General features: G+C 47.4%; 7 protein-coding genes and 1 non-coding gene across 8 annotated transcripts; 6 read left to right on the top strand and 2 right to left on the bottom strand.

Annotated features, from left to right (window-relative positions):
* Window positions 1-380: 380 nt before the first annotated feature.
* On the top strand, window positions 381-1,640 carry TrAFT101_000297 (uncharacterized protein; the record flags this gene model as incomplete). Its single annotated transcript, XM_024907388.2, has 1 exon — window positions 381-1,640. One exon carries the CDS (start codon window positions 381-383, stop codon window positions 1,638-1,640), a length of 1,260 nt encoding a protein of 419 aa, XP_024764506.2.
* A 460-nt stretch (window positions 1,641-2,100) lies between these two features.
* On the top strand, window positions 2,101-2,397 carry TrAFT101_000296 (uncharacterized protein; the record flags this gene model as incomplete). Its single annotated transcript, XM_024902272.2, has 1 exon — window positions 2,101-2,397. The coding sequence occupies one exon, from the start codon at window positions 2,101-2,103 to the stop codon at window positions 2,395-2,397; it is 297 nt and encodes a 98-aa protein (XP_024764505.2).
* A 1,828-nt stretch (window positions 2,398-4,225) lies between these two features.
* Window positions 4,226-4,297, top strand: TrAFT101_000295. The gene has a single exon. It is a non-coding gene; the product is annotated as a tRNA-Ala (tRNA).
* A 2,899-nt stretch (window positions 4,298-7,196) lies between these two features.
* On the bottom strand, window positions 7,197-8,133 carry TrAFT101_000294 (uncharacterized protein; the record flags this gene model as incomplete). The annotated part of the gene is made up of 2 exons (XM_066125970.1): window positions 7,197-7,306; window positions 8,055-8,133. 2 exons carry the CDS (start codon window positions 8,131-8,133, stop codon window positions 7,197-7,199), a joined length of 189 nt encoding a protein of 62 aa, XP_065982067.1.
* Window positions 8,134-8,829: 696 nt separating this feature from the next.
* TrAFT101_000293 (uncharacterized protein) lies at window positions 8,830-9,322 on the top strand (the record flags this gene model as incomplete). The annotated part of the gene is made up of 3 exons (XM_024909340.2): window positions 8,830-8,964; window positions 9,050-9,235; window positions 9,287-9,322. The coding sequence occupies 3 exons, from the start codon at window positions 8,830-8,832 to the stop codon at window positions 9,320-9,322; spliced, it is 357 nt and encodes a 118-aa protein (XP_024764501.2).
* A 3,827-nt stretch (window positions 9,323-13,149) lies between these two features.
* On the top strand, window positions 13,150-14,107 carry TrAFT101_000292 (uncharacterized protein; the record flags this gene model as incomplete). Its single annotated transcript, XM_024905858.2, has 2 exons — window positions 13,150-13,182; window positions 13,241-14,107. The coding sequence occupies 2 exons, from the start codon at window positions 13,150-13,152 to the stop codon at window positions 14,105-14,107; spliced, it is 900 nt and encodes a 299-aa protein (XP_024764499.2).
* An 827-nt stretch (window positions 14,108-14,934) lies between these two features.
* Window positions 14,935-15,255, top strand: TrAFT101_000291 (uncharacterized protein; the record flags this gene model as incomplete). Its single annotated transcript, XM_024904305.2, has 1 exon — window positions 14,935-15,255. One exon carries the CDS (start codon window positions 14,935-14,937, stop codon window positions 15,253-15,255), a length of 321 nt encoding a protein of 106 aa, XP_024764498.2.
* Window positions 15,256-15,487: 232 nt separating this feature from the next.
* TrAFT101_000290 (uncharacterized protein) lies at window positions 15,488-17,546 on the bottom strand. The gene is made up of 4 exons (XM_024899281.2): window positions 17,112-17,546; window positions 16,735-17,052; window positions 15,786-16,604; window positions 15,488-15,707 (listed from the first exon to the last, which is right to left on the bottom strand). Exons 1-4 carry the CDS (start codon window positions 17,258-17,260, stop codon window positions 15,641-15,643), a joined length of 1,353 nt encoding a protein of 450 aa, XP_024764497.1. The 5' UTR covers window positions 17,261-17,546; the 3' UTR covers window positions 15,488-15,640.
* Between the last annotated feature and the right edge of the window lie 151 nt (window positions 17,547-17,697).

Below are 17,697 nucleotides of genomic sequence, written 5' to 3'. Positions count from 1 at the left end.
GCCAAAGACTCTATTTGATTCAAGCCACCCATACCAGAGCATCATTTACATACCCAACGTCTTCCATCCATGGTCATGTCAAGATGTCTTTGTCGCAAGATATCAGGCAGATTGGACATCCCAAGGCTCACATGTGAATATAACTCAATAAGGCATCGCTCAGCCAAGATGGCTTCAGCAAGCCACAACAAAATTTGCATTCCTCACCACCACGCCATGGTGTTACTGTGATTTTGTGAATATGCACAGTTATAAAGAAACCACTTGCTACTTACTCAATAAGCAGACATCATGTCCCAAGTCGTATTGATTGCCTGAATATAATTCTAGGCGTGTAGCTTTATATCAACAATCCCCATTCGCGCTTACGACGGTTGGCCATGGTAATATTCGACTTAGTTAACGGTATGGCCGACTTCCTAATCGCAAGTGCCATAAACATTTTCGTGGCCGCGAGCAGTACGGCAACCGTCGACGCAGTCTTGCGAGTAACACAACACTCCCTGGAGGCATTGACGCAAAGTCTGGGCGGGGCAGCCCTCATCTTCAGAGGCATCTTCACAAACCGCGAGAATAGAACCACCCTAGACTTTATTCTAGACAATTTTGTCGCATTAATATCGTTCTTATACGACCTGGTCAGGCCAGCAAACGTCATACCAGGACAGGTAATTGGCAATGGTGCAGGAAACACTTTCGCCACAGAGTTCCCTCCAGGTCGGCAAAATCCGTATAATGAACTAGACCTTGACAGGGCAGAGAACCGGCATGCCGTCGTCTACCAGATACAGCGATTATTGATGTGCCTTGCTAATATCATCAGACTAGGAAGGGCACAGAATTCAGGAAACACTCTTGATACAGTCGAAATGAACGTGAAGCTGCAAAGCGACTTTGACCAGTCGGGCAATCCTCCCCAACCAACCCATGTCTCTGAGTGCGAGGAATCCCCTCATGGCGAGAAATGGTTCTTCATAAACGGCATTGCCAACGAGCGTGTCTGGTTCGAGGGCTCCTGTGATAAGATCTGCAACATTTTCCAGAGAGAAGTCGTCGGCATCTTCAACAGGAGCGACAGTCTCCTCTGGGATTTAGTTGAATGTTGTGGCGAGCGCGGTGCAGCCGGGCCAAATCCACTCCTACAACAGACAAGAAGCAGTATGGCTGCACAGGATGCCATCAAGGAAGAGCTCGAAAGAGCCCTACAGGATAACAAGCTTCAAAAGGTGGTCGTCATTGCGCATTCCCAAGGCTGCCTACTCCTACGGCTCGCACTGATAGACCTGGTCACTCAGGGGCTTCTGGTTGATAACATGCAACAGAAGCTGAGGGTGTTTACATTTGGAAACCCGAGCATTGACTGGAGGGTAGGCCGTACCGACCTTGTCCGGAATGATTTACTGAGCAGCTTCTCGAGAGTCACCGAGCATTACGCGCACCAGCTAGATTTTGTCGCAAGGCTGGGGATCGTAACACACCAGACTGACCCTGGATCCGGTTATGAGAACAACTCGGTGTTTTACAGCAACAATGGAAGAGGACATTTGTTTGGTGCGCATTACCCTCTTGGTGCAACTGCATATCAGAATGGGGGAAATTCTGTGTTGCTCAGAGCAGTGAATGGAGGTGATATGGATTGATTTCCATATGTTTCTTCTATTGTTGTCTTTTTACCTTCATTCAACTCGACAATATCGACACTTACCGAAATATGCCAGCACGGGATGCTGAACGTTTTACTATTATCGACGTTCAAGTATATATTTTGCGTCGCAGTACATATTTATTCCTTAGGGTAGTTGTGTACCAAGTTGTACGTCACGTCAATTTCAACCATTCTTCACCTACGACCCAGTCGCAACTCTGGTGCTGGAGTATAAAACGGTTGAATGCGCACACGTGTCAGTCAAATATATATAGTCAAGTTCTGCGCATCAGAAACAAGGGAGTTGACCTCAAGCTGCAAGAAGTGGCCAAAAGTTTACGAACACCCCCACCAAAAAACGCGCCACGTTTCCAATCCGCAAAAACAACTCTTCTTCCTTTAATTGCTTTCACTTACATTCGACTACATCCCATTACTTATTTCGTTACGGAAAAATGACACAAAAACGCGAATTCGGTGCCGTTATTAGCAAAGGTCGTAAGAAAAACCATGAGTTTACCACCATACAAAGAGCTGCAATGTGCGCCAAGATATCAGAGGGAAAATCTTACCGCGCTGTCGCGCTCGAATTCAACACATCTGCTTCGACTGCATATGCTATTTTCAAACGGTGGAAAAACAACGAAACTTTTGATTCAAAGCCAAGAAAAGGCCGCCCGAAGAAGCCCACCCTGACCGAAGCCAGCAGCGCAGGCAAAGACCGCGAGAGAGCAGAGGGCGATGATGAATGATTAGGCTGAGGGGATGACTACTTCGCTGTGCCAGAGGACTATTATACCATCAACAAAGCGAATATCGTGCTAAAGGTGCAGAAATACGATGCAGTGAAGATAACCAAACCCATCAGCCGAGATTGGATGTTTCAACGCAACCCGAGTACGCGTCTTTGGTGTTGTTTCATTGCGTCTATTACGTCTGTTGTTATACAAATTGTTTGTAAATGGCCATGGCACCCTTGTTATCCTTGGTTACTGGCTCTGCGCTCTTGCATCTGGCTATTGTTTTTGCCCCATCTTTTGGAAAAACAACGGTTTGGGATATTTTACTATGGATTATTCATGAAGCAGTCAGATCCTGGCCACTCGTGATAGTTGTCCTTGTTTATTAAAGATTTATCACTGTTCTCCCATCCGGGGATGCATGAAGCTCAAAGGTATACTACCAGAAATCACTATCACTTCTCACCCAATATTAAAGCACAAGACTTACCAAAAGTCTTCTTTAGTCTAATAACAAGAACTGGCAATGACGGGTAAAATAATATCACTGCTATTATTGACGCTTGAACATCAAAGGCCGACTTTGTTGAGCTCTAACGCGGCAATAATTACCACTCGCACTGCATCTCGACTACACTCCAGATATGCAATATCACCCCCTTCTGTGAGGCCGGCATCAAGAAAGTGGACGCGATACCATGCCTAGTAGACTTATTACAAGATCGCCCTGGGCGGCTAATCGTTAGAGGGAATTCTGTGTGATAGCAACGGCAGCGGCAGCGCTCCTCTATATAGCTCGAGTCGTACCTACTCAGCACAAGCGCAGCATTACAACCCAGAAGGCGTCAATACTTTCTTCAAGCTCCATGCGCACAAAGACAAAGTTGGTTGGTATTGATGGAGCGTCGCCGCCCTCTTCATTGCCATACGACGCCGCCTATGGAGCCGGGCTTGACTTCCAGGCGTCATATCCACATGTGTGCCCCGATGGGGAAGTCAATTATCTAGTCGATGATGTCTTTGTGAAGCTGGGGGCAATGGAATTAGTGGCCTCTTCAACATCTTCTTTGACACTGTCGTCAAATCTACTATACTCGCTCTGCATTTGGACAGACGGGTGGTTTAGCGGGCGTTGACGCAACGTATTCAGACACAAAAACGACGTCATCTACGTCTTCTACGATGAAGACGGAGCCATCTAACCGATGAATTACCAGCGGCATTAGTGCAAAGAGTGGATGAAGCTGGGTTTAGAGGGAGTCACCGTCGCTTTACCCTTGCGAGATGGAGGCGTAGGTGGATTTGCTGACAGTTGTCCCGGGAGTCCTTTTAACCCCATATCGCCTACAGGCTGTCCATTTATCATCGCCATAGGCGTGACCAATGTTACTGCTTACAGTATCGATGGAAGAAAACAGTAGAACAGGGAGTGAGATTCAGCGGAGGCGGTATCTTAAACATCAGGGCTTTATTGCTGTAGAGGGCTGGGATCCGGTGCTCGGCCCAGGTACGCCAAAATACAGCGAAATGAAAGAGATTCTTGTTGAATATGGCATAAAGGAAATATTCCCCCTTGTTCATTGTATCAGCAATTTCTTTGGGCTAGCTATCTGTATGTATGTAGCAATCACAATGAAAGAAAAGAAAGGAAAATCCGCTAAGGCTATTCAATTGCTTTCAGTTGACGCACATGAGTCAAGATTATTAATAGCGATTCGTACATTCTCTGATCCACAATAGTAGCGACGTGAACAATTCATTCTTGGTGTTTCCCAGACCCGCGTCGATATCCAAATCATAGCCGTATAAGTAAGTTTTGCGCAAGCTCCTGTAACTAATTGGGCGCGTGGTCTAGGGGTATGATTTTCGCTTCGCATGTGAAAGGTCAGGGGTTCAATTCCCCTCGTGTCCATCTTTTTGCTTTTTTCGCATGCTACCCTATAACTTTTTATCCCCTAAGCTTTCTCCTCTTTCGATCTATTCTATTCCTGAAAGAAATATCAATAATTTCAGTTTTTTTTTTTTTTTTTTTTTTATTCTGACCATCAATATTTTACATCCCTCTACGATTTCGAACCTTCCATATCCTTGCGATTCATGCTGAGCGCAACAAGTGTTGACAAAGCAGCTTCGCTAGTCCCCATCATCCATACAACGCTACTATTCCCGGCGTCCACTCCAACGGCAGAACTTATTGCGCCCCAGACTTTGCCATCTGGAGGCTCAATTTATCAAAAAGATGACAGCCAGGATCTATTTATAACATAATTCCACGTTATAACCCTGTCGCTAACGTCCTCCTCTCTTTGGGATTCCATTATCGCCCAATACAACTTCAAAAGCCAGAGGGATGATGCCTTACCGCGTCAACAAGTTGCAAAAGCCATACCGCGAAACACATCCTCGGCCTATGGCAAGAAGAAATTAGATTAGTTTCTATGTTCTGCCAAAGATCATCACGTATGTTCAGTCAAGACCCGTTGTCGAAGCGTCATTCCATCTACGCCCGATTACTCCCCCACGTCAAAGACTGGCTCGGCAGCTATTAAGAGTCTACCTTTAATTATTAAAGCAAACCAAGCGACAGAAGAAGGCCTTGATATTTATCTGTATTCTTGATGCAGCTATAAAGTAGTCACTTCCATCACTGCTCCACAGCTCATTATCGCGCATCGACGTGGATTGCCATCCTTCTCTCTTCGTACAGACCGATAGATTTGTTTCCAAACCCGCTAGTGAACATAGCTAACCATTCAAGATTCTGTCTCGCAGTAGTCTATCATGTCCTCGTCGAACTACAGCGGTGTCACTAGCCGACGTCTTTTTGTTCCTTTTCCCGAGGACAGCCATCAAAGAGCTCTGCGTTAGTCATGAGCGTCATTGTCTGTCTCCGATGTCAGCCTAGTCGCTATAATCGCTCAGGGTAGAAAAAGATATGACAAGTTTATGACAAATGATTGGAGTCACGGTCTCGTCTAGCAGGACATTAACATGTACGTCATTCTTTCTTAGAAGGGGAGCGATAATGGACTCAATGGCACCGAGTAAAGAGAGCGTCTCGGTAGTATTCTCGACAACTAGTCTCGGGTGTGTGAAACATATGCAGAGGAATGAAGAGTAAAGAGCAAATAGATAAACATAAAGACAAAGGGACCATGAGTAGATAGTACAAAGGGCTAGTCATAGAATTGAGAGAAGATGGTCTCGGCGCGTACACTAGGCGAGAGACATAAATAGCTTTCCAAATTACCAACACAAAGGAAAATGGTTTCTAAGAATCACCCGGACAAATAACATGGCACGACGATGGAGGAGAAATTCGAATACATTTCAAGATGAGCTAATGGAACAAGGAAGCATGAATCTAGGACAAATTCCCATCTCAATTAAAGCCCACCCCAAACACACAATCTCATCTGCCTGTCCATGCCAAGGAATGCCAACTCACTTCCAGCAAAAGGCTGCCAACTGCCTGCTGTACAACTGCACAAAGAACCCTGCGCGCCCCAAACCGCAATGACATGTAGACTGAGGCCTCAATAGACCGGGACAGAGAAACCTCCACCCACCACCCACCTCCTCCTCCTCGTACTGATCAAGCAACTGTGAAGTGGCTTTGTTTGCCCTCTCTAGCAGCCAGGCAGCTCTACTTCTGCGGGCGGCACTGGCCTCGGCCTCAATAGACCTCCTGCCAGGCCGCCCACATCGGTAGAGCGCCGAAACCGCCTCGGCTTCAAACACCTCCTGCCAGACAACTCAGCGCTCAACGATGGCATGCGTCTCCTTCTCCCCGAACGTAAAGTTTTCGATGGCGTGGGAAAGCCACCGCCGGCCTCGGCCTCAATAGACCTCCTGCCGGACGACGGAGTTAGGAAGTTGCGAAAAATTGGATAACAAATTGGGAGCAGAGATACATCGATGACTTGGGAAAGATGTTGGGGTCGTAAAGTTCTATCACTCTGGCATTTTATGCCGTGCATGAGCGAGTGCTGGGGTGGAGCTGGCGGCGGCGACATGGACTCGAGGCCCATGGGTCGTAAGGTTCCATCTTGCCCATCAGGGCTGTGGACGCCACCTTTTGAAGCGCAGGGGCGGAGTGCCGTCTCTCTTTTTTCTAGACTGGGACTCCGATAGGCGGTTGATGGATGGATATGCCTTTTGGAACAGGCCTTCAGTTGATGGATGAGGAACCTCTGGCTGCAGCGTTGGACGATCAGCCATTTCAATCACTTCGCCCGTTTCCATCCCTGGCTTGAGCTCCATCTCTGGCTGAAATGGTGGCTCTGGCTGCGTCTTCGCAACGCAGAGCCATCTGGGTCGTAAGGTTCTACCGCTGCTGAGGGGCCGAAGTCCAAAGCCGTAGAAGAGAAAAAGAATTCATTTTGCCGTAAGATTATGTAGTGTTGGTCCTGTCAGACCATGGGTTAGTATTCACCCACTGTTGGCTTGGGTGATAGAAAGGCTTACCATACCGCTCAACTCATTGGGTCAAGTAGCTTGAGGAGCAGGATTCAATGACGGCGAATACTGCACGTCCCAATAGTGGCAATGCTGCTAACCTCTGTGGAGATCGATAACGAGGTCATCCACGTCGTCTACCAGTGGCTTCTGATAGACGATGTCGCCTACAGTCAAGGAAGGATTCCGTAGCAGAATTACAAGCAGTGATGTTTTTGGCAGCGATAATGAATAGTGTGCCGTGATGCTAGAATTTCGAAAAGGTCAGCAAACGAGAATCACAACCAACAGTATAAGATCACCAACCTTGACGCAGTAAACCACAGAGTCACTTCTGAGGAAAACGAAAGGAATTATCCAGTGGCATTGAGGATGATAGGACAGAAACAGAGGAAGCTGTCCGTAAGAAGGCCGCTCTGGGTAGCCGCTTGTGTGGCAGAAAGCAGATGTGGAGGAAGTGATTCTAGATATAACAGACGACGGTGTCAGCTCGACCGGAAACTCAGAGTCATTCAGAACAGAAACTGGGCGAAGCATACTCAGACTGCCGTAAGAGGCGAAGGGATGCAACAAGCCAGCCACAATGGATGGAGAGGATGTTGCAAAGACTGCATACGCCGTAGCTGAAGATTGTGGGCCTGCAGGGAGGGCCAGTGGAAGTGTGGCCATTGAATGTCTCCAGGTGAAAAACAGTTGGAAAAAGGATAAAGAGGGTCAGGGGGCTTTCAATAGCATCATGATGTTACTGTTTTCTGCAAGAGGGGTGAAAGAACAGCAAAACGGGCTCAGAGCGGTGGTTGGTATGAATCCATCTTGATGAAGGAAATCTTTACTGGACCAAAAGCTGGATGCAGAGAAGATGGAGGATGCGAGGAGATGGAGAAAGCAGATGGAGATGAAGAAATGGTAGAAGGGGGAGAAGGGGAGAAGTAGAAGAGAGGAAAACTTTGAGTTTGGCAGCGTGACTCAGGACGCGTCACTCAGCAGATCCAAGACGGCAATCTCGATCAACCTTATCTCAACAAAAGCATCCTGTGACCGCTCTTGACCGCTGCCTGGAGACTCAACAAGCAAGAGGAGTGGAGTCTTGGGGAGGGAGGGAGGGTGACGAAGCTCTGTGAGTGGCTCGCGAGTGAGATGAGAGCGAATACGAAGACAACAATGACGATTTGCTCATTCTTGCGGTGCAGTGAATGGAGGCAAGCACCAACCTGCCCGCCCACGGATTGGAAACTCAGCAAGTATTGCGTTGACACCTGTACTGCACTGCCGGGGGATATTGTATTGCATGTTGCAGTACGCATCTTTGACACGGGGCTTAACATGATATGAATCCAGGCCATTGTATAAAGCTTATTGAATAGATGTCCATCCGAAGTGTTCTTATATGGATTCATCCAGAAGAGGACATCGAAACAGAGGAGACCGGAAACACCTCATAGTACAGGTGGATACAAATCCGAAGACAGCAACTGGGTAGTACCTCGTAGCGACATGTACATCAGGCTGCCTAATGCTATTGCCTCAATCTTGCTCGTACTTGCAGCAGATCGAGGCTTTGGCCGCTCTTCTTTGTCATCGGAAATTGCTGGTCTCCCCACATGCGGTTCAGTTTCTCCATGGCAACTCTTCTTTGACATCTCCCCCGGTCATATCTTTGCTAAACTAAACTTGCCAAATCTTCCCTCTCTTCTGGTTTCTTCATTATCCGTCTTCCGCCAAAAGCCAAGCCCGCGCCCGTCGATGAGAGGCCAAGAAAAGCGGCCTGGCCCTGGCAGCTGAGCAAAAGGTCGTGATCCTGCCAAAGGCTGCAACCCTTTTATTCATGGCCATTTTTACTGACGTTTCTTCAGGCACACCTGAAGCCTGACCTCACCAGCCAGCCCTCTGGCGTTTCTTCAATCCAGCCATCCAGCAGCTCTCTGAAGAAACGTCGGAGGGCAAAGGGGCCCATCCACTTTGGTCCGGTGACCCAGGAGATTGTTGATGTCTCTAGACAGCCACTGCGTATACAGATCAGAGGAATTATATCGCACCTGGCAACTTTCTCAAGTATGGGCTCTCTCCCGTGATGGAATCTTACGACCCAACGACCTGAAACAGGTCAAGTTATATCAACTAGTAGGTGCCAAGCTGCATCGCCCTCGTCCTATTTCGCTGCGTTATTCCCCAACCTACCTAACTGGCGCTAACATCTCGTTTCTAGTATGAGTTTACGATGCTGCTCGATATTTCTGCAACGGCATGCAGAAACGCGGCTGGAGTGGCGGCTAAAGCGGACTACCGTAGCTGGTGGCATCACTACTACCGCTTGGCTGGATTTCGGGACGCAAGCTGGTTGAATCGTGGTGTGCGGAATCGCCTCTTCAGGATTCTTCAACGTGGTACAAAAGTGAGTTGACCTTCTATACGTGGATTTCATGGTCGCTAAAGCTCCCGGAAGCATAGCGAAAACAAGAGCAACCAGTCACTCCGCTGACTCTTTATACTGCGTCTGTTGGCACGAGATAAAATCACCTCTCCAGCGGACAGACTCTTGCCGAAAGGCAGGATAGAATTTTACGACCCTGAGCTCTGCAAGAACCGCGAAAAGCATCAAGTCAGCCGCTGGCAGACCCATCGCCATCACGGCGTGGTGCCTCTTCGTACAGGACATCCCTTCTCATAGTGGCAGTGAAGAAGACGGAGAGGAAGAAGAAGTCAGAGCAACCATCCCCCAGGCGGGATAGAAATTACGACCCAAGACTTGGGCGGTCGGCAAGGGGAAGAGAGCAATCACCAAAGAGGACTGGAGTGATGTTGAAGCTGCTGGAGGACAGAAATGGCTCGTGGGTTTTTATTGACTGATATGATCTCTCCAAGCTGTGCGCTAGAAACAGGGAGTTTTATCAATCTATATTTGGCATGCTGCATTGCGCTGGGACAAATCTGGATGATAGAGTGTGCATGTAAAGGGCGTCATCTTTTGGGTGGGAATATTAAATACAGAAATTCATCGTGATTACGGAGTTTTACGTTTCATTTTGTACAGTGTCTTCCAATTTGTGTAATGATGGATAGTGCCTATACAAGGCATGCATTTGCCTGGGCCATATCTTGACTCTCTTTGCATATACAAGAGCCAGTCACAAGGCATGGAAAGACATTATGAAATGGCAAAAATGAATGCCTCGAACAATCGTTTCGAATGTATCGAAGTTATCGCACTAGAAATAAAAATTGACTGCTGTGGAAATTTGGCTGGTGATTTCAGTCTGCGCCTCGAATCGATTCTGCTGTACTTCGCCGCGATGTTCACGTGTCCGTTGTAAATGCATGATACAATTGTAAAATATTAATGAAAATAGCAGAAAGACCATTACTGTTTTAGTCTTTTACTTTTGAGGAAATTCTTTTTGCCAGCTATCCAAGGCTGAGCTGGTGTTTCTCCTCCCCTTTAGGCTCCTCACCCACCCCATCGCCACACTGCCGGCTGCCACATGTTTCCAGAAATCAAATGATAATCTTTAACCATCAAACACGCATCAAAATATTCGTCCTACGGTTCTGGTTTCAATTTTATTGGTTAAATATGCTATCGATATACCTACCGTAGCATTCTGGATACGGCGTAAAGCAAACTTGCCTCTCTATAAAGAGCAAAAAAATGCATCCATCTTCACCATCGAACGGAGATGACCTCTCCTATCGAGGAGTTGAACCTACGATGTCTGAAAAACAGAGCAAAAATACAAAAATGGATCGTAAGGCGCTACCCACTCGGCTATGGATAGAACCTTACGACCCTGAACGGGATTGCTAAGTTTTAATATATAAATCTTTCTTCCCTGCTGCTCCAGGTATTCTGTACCTTTTGCGTGCTGAAGTGTTGACCGCTGAATCCCAACAATCTCGTGGCAACTTCCTCCATTCATCACATTTCGCTTGCCAGAGGCTGCTCCTCCCGCCGATCCTCGACATTCTTCTGTCATGCTCTACCCTGCCCAAGATGTTGATTCTTTCTCCTCTTCACTACTATCTCCGCCACTCTATGCCCTCTATCTCTGCCTCCCTCTGTTACGCTTTTACCATCGTCTGTTCCAAAGCTTCATTTCCAAATATTATGGGCAGCTTTTCTCTCTATCAAATCTACCATACGATGAGTATGCACCCAACTTGTATCTTTGCCTTGACTCTGGCTGACTTTGAAGTCTCTAGATACATCGGTGTCTCGTTATTTCTCTGTAGTTGACAGCATCTTTCACGATATTCTCGTTGACTGCCTCTCCTCTCTTCATCAACACTCGCCAGAGAACACAGCAAACCTGGCCTAGAACGCCTTGGAAGATGTACACACAGAGTCAAGATCATCTGATTTGATCAAGATCATCTGGTTGAATACGCAAGCTCTTGATGGAAGAGACGATGTGAGTAGATTTAGATTGTGAACTTTGTGGGAAACCCTATTAACCACAAAATCAATCTTCAGACATACAAAGAAGAGATTCAGGCGGAGACGATGAAGAGGCGAGATAGAACTTTACGACCCAATGGCCTGCTGTGGCCAGATACATCTTCGAGGTAATTAGACTCTATGGATAGCCGATGAGGCGAAAGAAGTTGCCCTCTTAGAGGCTTTCTGATAGTAGTATAGCCTCCGCTAATCCTTTGACAGGCCGGATAGAATTTTACGACCCAGCAGCCCCCTGTGGCCTGCATACTTGTACCACGACAAAGCTAGATTCCGTCTGCTGATGCGACATATCACAGGAATCGGATCATCGCAGTCGCATCAGCGGACGGATCTAGCAGAAGAATACGTACCAGCCGCGAATTAGTTCTCCTTTGCGACATACTATCCAGATCAACGACGGCCTTGGCGGGGTAGAACTTTACGACCCAGTCGCCTATGAGGCGAAACGAGTAGGTCTTCCACTGCAAGAAGGTTTCTGTGGTAGTCTGCTAATTATGCCGCAAGCTTGTTCCAAATCTTCCGGTCTATTGAGGCCTCAGCGTTTTGACGGCTCAGCAAGATAGTTTTATGAGCCCAGAGCCGGCGAGGTGAAAGAGGTAAGCCTCTGTCTAAAGAGTGCTTCCCTGGCACCCTACTAATTCCTTTATAGACTGGACTGCAAGCATCATCCACGGAATAAAACAATTGCGATTTGCGGAGTCTTGAGGTCTGATCCTCCTAGCTTTAAAATCCCATCTCCAGTTATAGCCGGGAAGAGCAAGATATAAAACAACTCTGCGCAGAATCTTTTCCATATATACTCGGTTATGAGCCAATAGCTGTTAATATGACATGTCGCCTGCCATTGGAGCCACTTGAGTCAAAGGAATCTTGGCGGACTTTTGCGGAGAATGTGGGATCTGGGATTTGCACCGCCGGCAATAAGAGCCACACTAATCATCGCTACTTGGTAGTTATCACGAACAGTGACGGATAGGTGATTCAATTTGCAGCAAAACATGGACACAAGAAGACTCAGATGCTCTGCTCGACTTGTCCTCATCTTGGTAATCTGGTTTTCTAGCGCAAGCTGGCTGTCGAAGATGATGTGCTTAATAAGCGGAAGACATAACCCGATGAAGGAAATAAATGGTTTGCATTGTTGTACATACTATGTATGCTTAATTCTCCTTGGTTAGATTGTAGAACTCAAATTGCAATTTGAACTGCTAGTAGTTTCAGCATCATTCTCTCTTCGAATACTTCACGAAACCAGACAGCAAAGAGGTATATAGAAGACGTTAATTCCACAGCACAACTGTCTAATCTGCCATTAGTCAATTGGACAGGCAACGTCTTGGTATCCTGTCAAAATCAGGAGTTCTCCCCAACCAAACCGGCAAATGCTAAAATTTGGCAATGTAGCAGATGAACAACTATCACTGAACCCATGCCTTTTGCTAATACTAACTCAATCATGTCGCATGAAGGATTCATCCCGTCACAATTTCCGCTAGCCACGCCGCCTGAAACTCCGCTTTGAAGGCTTAAAACCTACTACTTTGATCCATTCCGCTGATCAGGCAGCACAATTTACAACGCCATGAATCAGTATCAGATGTTCCACAATCAGGAAATGCTTTTGGTGTATGGAATTATGGAATCATGGAATCGCGCTTTCGGCACTTCGTGAATTTGCGGAGTTTCGAAAATGGCCAATAATCCCGGCGTACGCGCTTGAGAAGCAGCAAGAATAAGCGTATAAATAGAGTTACGATTTCAACATTTCTATAATTTATTGCCACACTCTCATTAGATATCAATATCATTACTCTCTAAAGTGTCTACTATCCACGCACCAATTATCACTGACAATGGCTTCATTCAAGCATATCGCCCTCCTTGGTGTACGTTCTTCCCTATGTCTGTGCTACTCCTATCACCCACTAATCAACCTATCCTCAGAAAGGAATGCTCGGTTCTGCTGTCCTGTCACAGCTACTTGATCAAGGCTTCGATGTCACCCTATTCACTCGCTCCAAGTCCTCCGTCAAAGACCTGCCTTCAGGAGTTCAAGTTGCAGAAGTCGACTACTCTTCGCTCAGTAGCTTGATCGATGCTCTGAAGGGCAAAGACGCGGTGGTTTCTACCGTAGCTCCAGCAGCTATACCGGAGCAGAAGATTATCATCGATGCTGCTATCGAGGCGGGCGTGAAGCGATTCATCCCGGCGGACTTTGGAGCACTATCTACTGATCCCCTTGCCAAAGATCTCCCAATCCATATCCCGACGACACAAATACGACAGTATTTGGCTGAAAAGGCAGCAGACGGCCAAATCGAGTATACCGTCTTCTCCAACGGCCTTTTCATGGAGCTGATTTTCTCCGTCCCTTTCTTTTTCGATCACGTCAACAGAAAAGTCGAGCTGGTTGACAACGGCGAGAATCCCTTCAGTGTCACTACCGTAGCTTCCATCGCGAAGGCCGTCACGAATCTGTTAAAGAACCCGGAAGGGACCGAGAACCGCATCATCTTCATCCATGACATGACTGTAACGCAAGCACAACTTGTGAGGCTGGTCAAAAAGCACCTATCGCCTGAGCCAGAATGGACCGAGACAAAGGTGGATGCTGCAGCCGAATTGCAGAAGAGCCTCGAAAGCTTTGCCCGGGAAGGATTCAACTTGGTGAATGGAGCCGGTTTGCTGCGGTCAGCTCTCTGCGGCGGGAAATATGCGAGCGCGTATAAGAACGTGGAGAATGAGCGGTTTGGTCTGGAGCTTTGGACCGAGAAGGAGTTGGATGCGTTTGTTGCTTCGAAGATTCAGTAAATATTACATCAATTCTATGTATGCTTTGAGAATTAGTAGTTGAATAGATTTGGTAGTGATATATACATGTACAGACTTGTTGTTTGCTCAGGGTGAACCCCGTTCCCCTTATCCTGACACGATACTTCAGTTTTGCCCGTATAGAAGGAGAGGATGCTGCACAGCAAGCACACAATTGGTATCGAATACATCATATATTTCCAATGAAGCTATCTTCTTAATGCTATATTGAATTAGATAATCATCTGAAGTATGCTGAAGCTTGATACACTGAACGTTTATCACTTCTATCAGTCACGTGGACCTGCCCCAGGCTTTTAAAAATCTGTTGGGGCCTGCTGAAGAACATGCAAGCAAAACTTGAACCTCCAGCATTCAAAAGCTCGGCAGGATAGAATTTTACGACCCTTGGGCCAACCACCACGGCTCTCCAGCTTATTGAACAAGCATTGCAGATATCCTGTGACGCGAACGAGTATGTACTTTGTTCAAGAAACTTCCTTGATGCTCTACTAACCATGGCAAGATTGGAAATCAGCTACCGTCTGCTGAAGTAGAGGTGCTGCTTCTATGGTCCATTAAAGCCTCTGCAATCTCCAGAAGAGGGTGTTGCCAGTGATTCGATGGCCGGAGAAATCTGGAGGCAACTCTTTGGCGGGATAAAACTTTACGACCCAATGACCCACGACGGGTTAAATCATACATCAAGCCTCGCCGCTGGACCCAGAGAGAAGAGAGACTGGAGAAGCCACCAGAGCAGGACTGCAAGAGAGTGGTGGCCACATTTCAAAGACTCGCCGTGATAGAATTTTACGACCCATGCCAGCATGCAACTGGCAGATCTCACCATGTCACCAGGCAGTGGAAGGGAAATTATAGAAACGTATCAGCCGTCTTTGAGAATAAGGATCCAAACTTTTCGGACGGAGCAGACTGTGATATTTTATTTCGAAAAGGAACGAGACTTCGATCACGCTATACTTATGCTCAAGCGCATTGGATTCCGCGTCCAACATGGCATCCCGCTTGAGTTGCATACTTGCACCACGACGAAGCGCGACCCTATATCATCACATCACTTCGGTCGTTGGTGGATTGGCGGGTTAAACAACTGCGTGGTTTTATCTAGGCCCAAGAGGGCACGATAGAACCTTACGACCCTGGTATAGTTACCAGAGCATTGTCATCTTTCCGTCCAGATCTCAGCTCTCTCTTCTATTGGACATCTTGACAACTACTCTTTTACCTCTCGGCGATAGCTCACAATATATTTTCTCTCTTTCAAATTCAACCAGGCATGAAGAAATTTACGACCTATCAACGTCTTCATCATCGTCGTGACTACAGTGCGAGTCGAAGGGATATCTAGATGTCTGGTAGCGGGTGTTTTCATTGTCACAGGGGACGCACGTTATATGTAGTAGCTATAAAAGCACATTTAGTCAATTTATCATTGCCTTTCGTTTCCCAAGTTCAATCTGTCTTCTCTGTGTGATAAAGCTAAAACTTTGTAATGATCGCTAAACTCTCTGACTATTGGCCTGCCTTGAGCTTGTCGTAGTTGATGACCGCTTCGAGGAGAGTCTGGGCTCCTAGGGTACTGTTTGATGAATAGCAACCACAAATTAGTCTGGCTATTGTCTATTTCAGGGGCAAGCTATAATAGTAAACAACTTACCAGTCCTCAGGGCTGCAGTATTCTTCCGGATGGTGACTAACGCCACCTTTGCAGGGAACAAAGATCATAGTCGTTGGGCATCGGCTGCTTGTGTTGACACTGTCGTGGCCGGCTCCACTGGTTATATGGAGCCACCCATCGGCGCCCACCAGCTTTGTAGCTGCCTTTTCAACCATCTTGATACAGTCCGGGTCGAACTTGGTCGCGGGAGAGTCGGTATCGAGACTCATGTCGACTTGGACACCTCGACCGTCTTCTTTGGCGATGGCGCCGAAGGATTCGGTGCATAGACGCTGCACTTCATCGACAATGGCGTCGTCTGGGTGGCGGATATCCAGCGTAAAAGTTACTTGCGAGGCAATAGTGTTGGTGGACGAGCTTGGGGGGATTTTGATAACGCCGGTAGATGCCAGGGCGCCGAGCTTCTTTGCAATGGCGTTGGAAGAGACAATCATCTTGGACGCTGCTAGCAGGGGGTCGCTGCGTGACTTGAAGGGCGTCGTTCCCGTGTGGGCATCGCGGCCGCTGACAGTTACAGTGAACCAGCGATATGCCTGGCCGCCTCGAACGACACCAATCTTCTTGCCGGATTCTTCGAGGATTGGGCCTTGTTCGATGTGTAGCTCAAAGTGGGCGCCCAGCGGATATCCGGCTGAGGAGCAGGCCACGTCTCCAATGTAGCCGAGTCTTTGCAGCTCTGACTTGACGGTGGCTGAGGGGTCGAAGATGTCGGGGAGAGAATAGGCTTCGTCGAGAGGGATCTTGCCAGCCCATACACCGGAGGCCATCATAGATTTGGGAAATCTGGCGCCTTCTTCGCTGTTGAACACACAAACTTGCATTAGTTTTGTCAAAGAAACAAAGATGATAAAACAAAGGTAGTATGACAAAGAGAGGAGACAGGTCATGGAAATAAAGAATCATTGTTGTTGAATATTGAAATACATACTTTGTCCAATTGACGACTCCAACGTCATGATTGGTGCTGTATCCATTCTCCGCAAGAGTCCGCAAGACCTCGACGGCAGCGACAACGCCCAAGATTCCGTCGTATCGGCCACCTCGAGGCTGTGTGTCGAGATGGCTTCCCATGGCAATCATGGGCGTGGGGTTTGGCGAAGATCCGCGTCTGCTGGCGAACATGTTGCCCAAATTATCGACAACCAGCTTGCAGCCCAGCTTCTTCGTCTCTTCGGCAAACCAGCGTCTTACTTGGGCATCATCGTCAGAGAGCGAGAGTCGAGACATGCCCGTCTCATTTGGGCCGCTGCCAGCCATTGTTAGCATCTAGAAATTCAATTGACATGAGCTTGATAGATAACAAACCTCCCGTACCGATGGGCGGCGCCCCATTGGCATGTGTGGTGGATTGTTTCTTGCAGCCGGTCAGCGTTGATGCGAAGGCCTGCTGAAGCTGAAGCACAGTAGAGGCGCCTTGCGGCAGGTAGAGACGCCTTGCGGAGGACGAGCGGCATTGCGAGAAGAAACTAGAGAGCCGTGAAGAATGGGTTATCAAATGCAAGAAGTGGTCAAAGAAAGTTGTCGGACGAACAGCAGCTGTAGATGATGAGTTGCGGCGAGTGGAGTTGAATGTAGGTGGCTATTTACTTGTCACTGGAGATGCGCCCTCTGCCGCCTTCTAAGAACATAGGAGGGGAAAAAAAGTTGCCTCAATTGAAGGCCCGCTTGACGATTTGCAGTATTTACAAAAGGAGTTGATTGTACTACAAAAGAACGAAAATGTAATGTCATGTAAGTTGGAGAATTGAGGCTCACTTTCAAAAAGAAGCCCATGCTGCCAGTCAGTTTTCATGTTCGGCTGGCTGGATGATAGCAAACAGGTACATGTACCGGTTTCCTCGATAATTCTAGGCGCACATCTCAGTACATGTACTAGAGCGCTAAACAACGG

This window comes from Trichoderma asperellum, chromosome 1, assembly GCF_020647865.1.
Source record: "Trichoderma asperellum chromosome 1, complete sequence".
Lineage (NCBI taxonomy): Eukaryota > Fungi > Ascomycota > Sordariomycetes > Hypocreales > Hypocreaceae > Trichoderma > Trichoderma asperellum.
The sequence above is the reverse complement of the archived record's forward strand: the minus strand, read 5'-3'. Positions and strand labels throughout refer to the sequence as shown.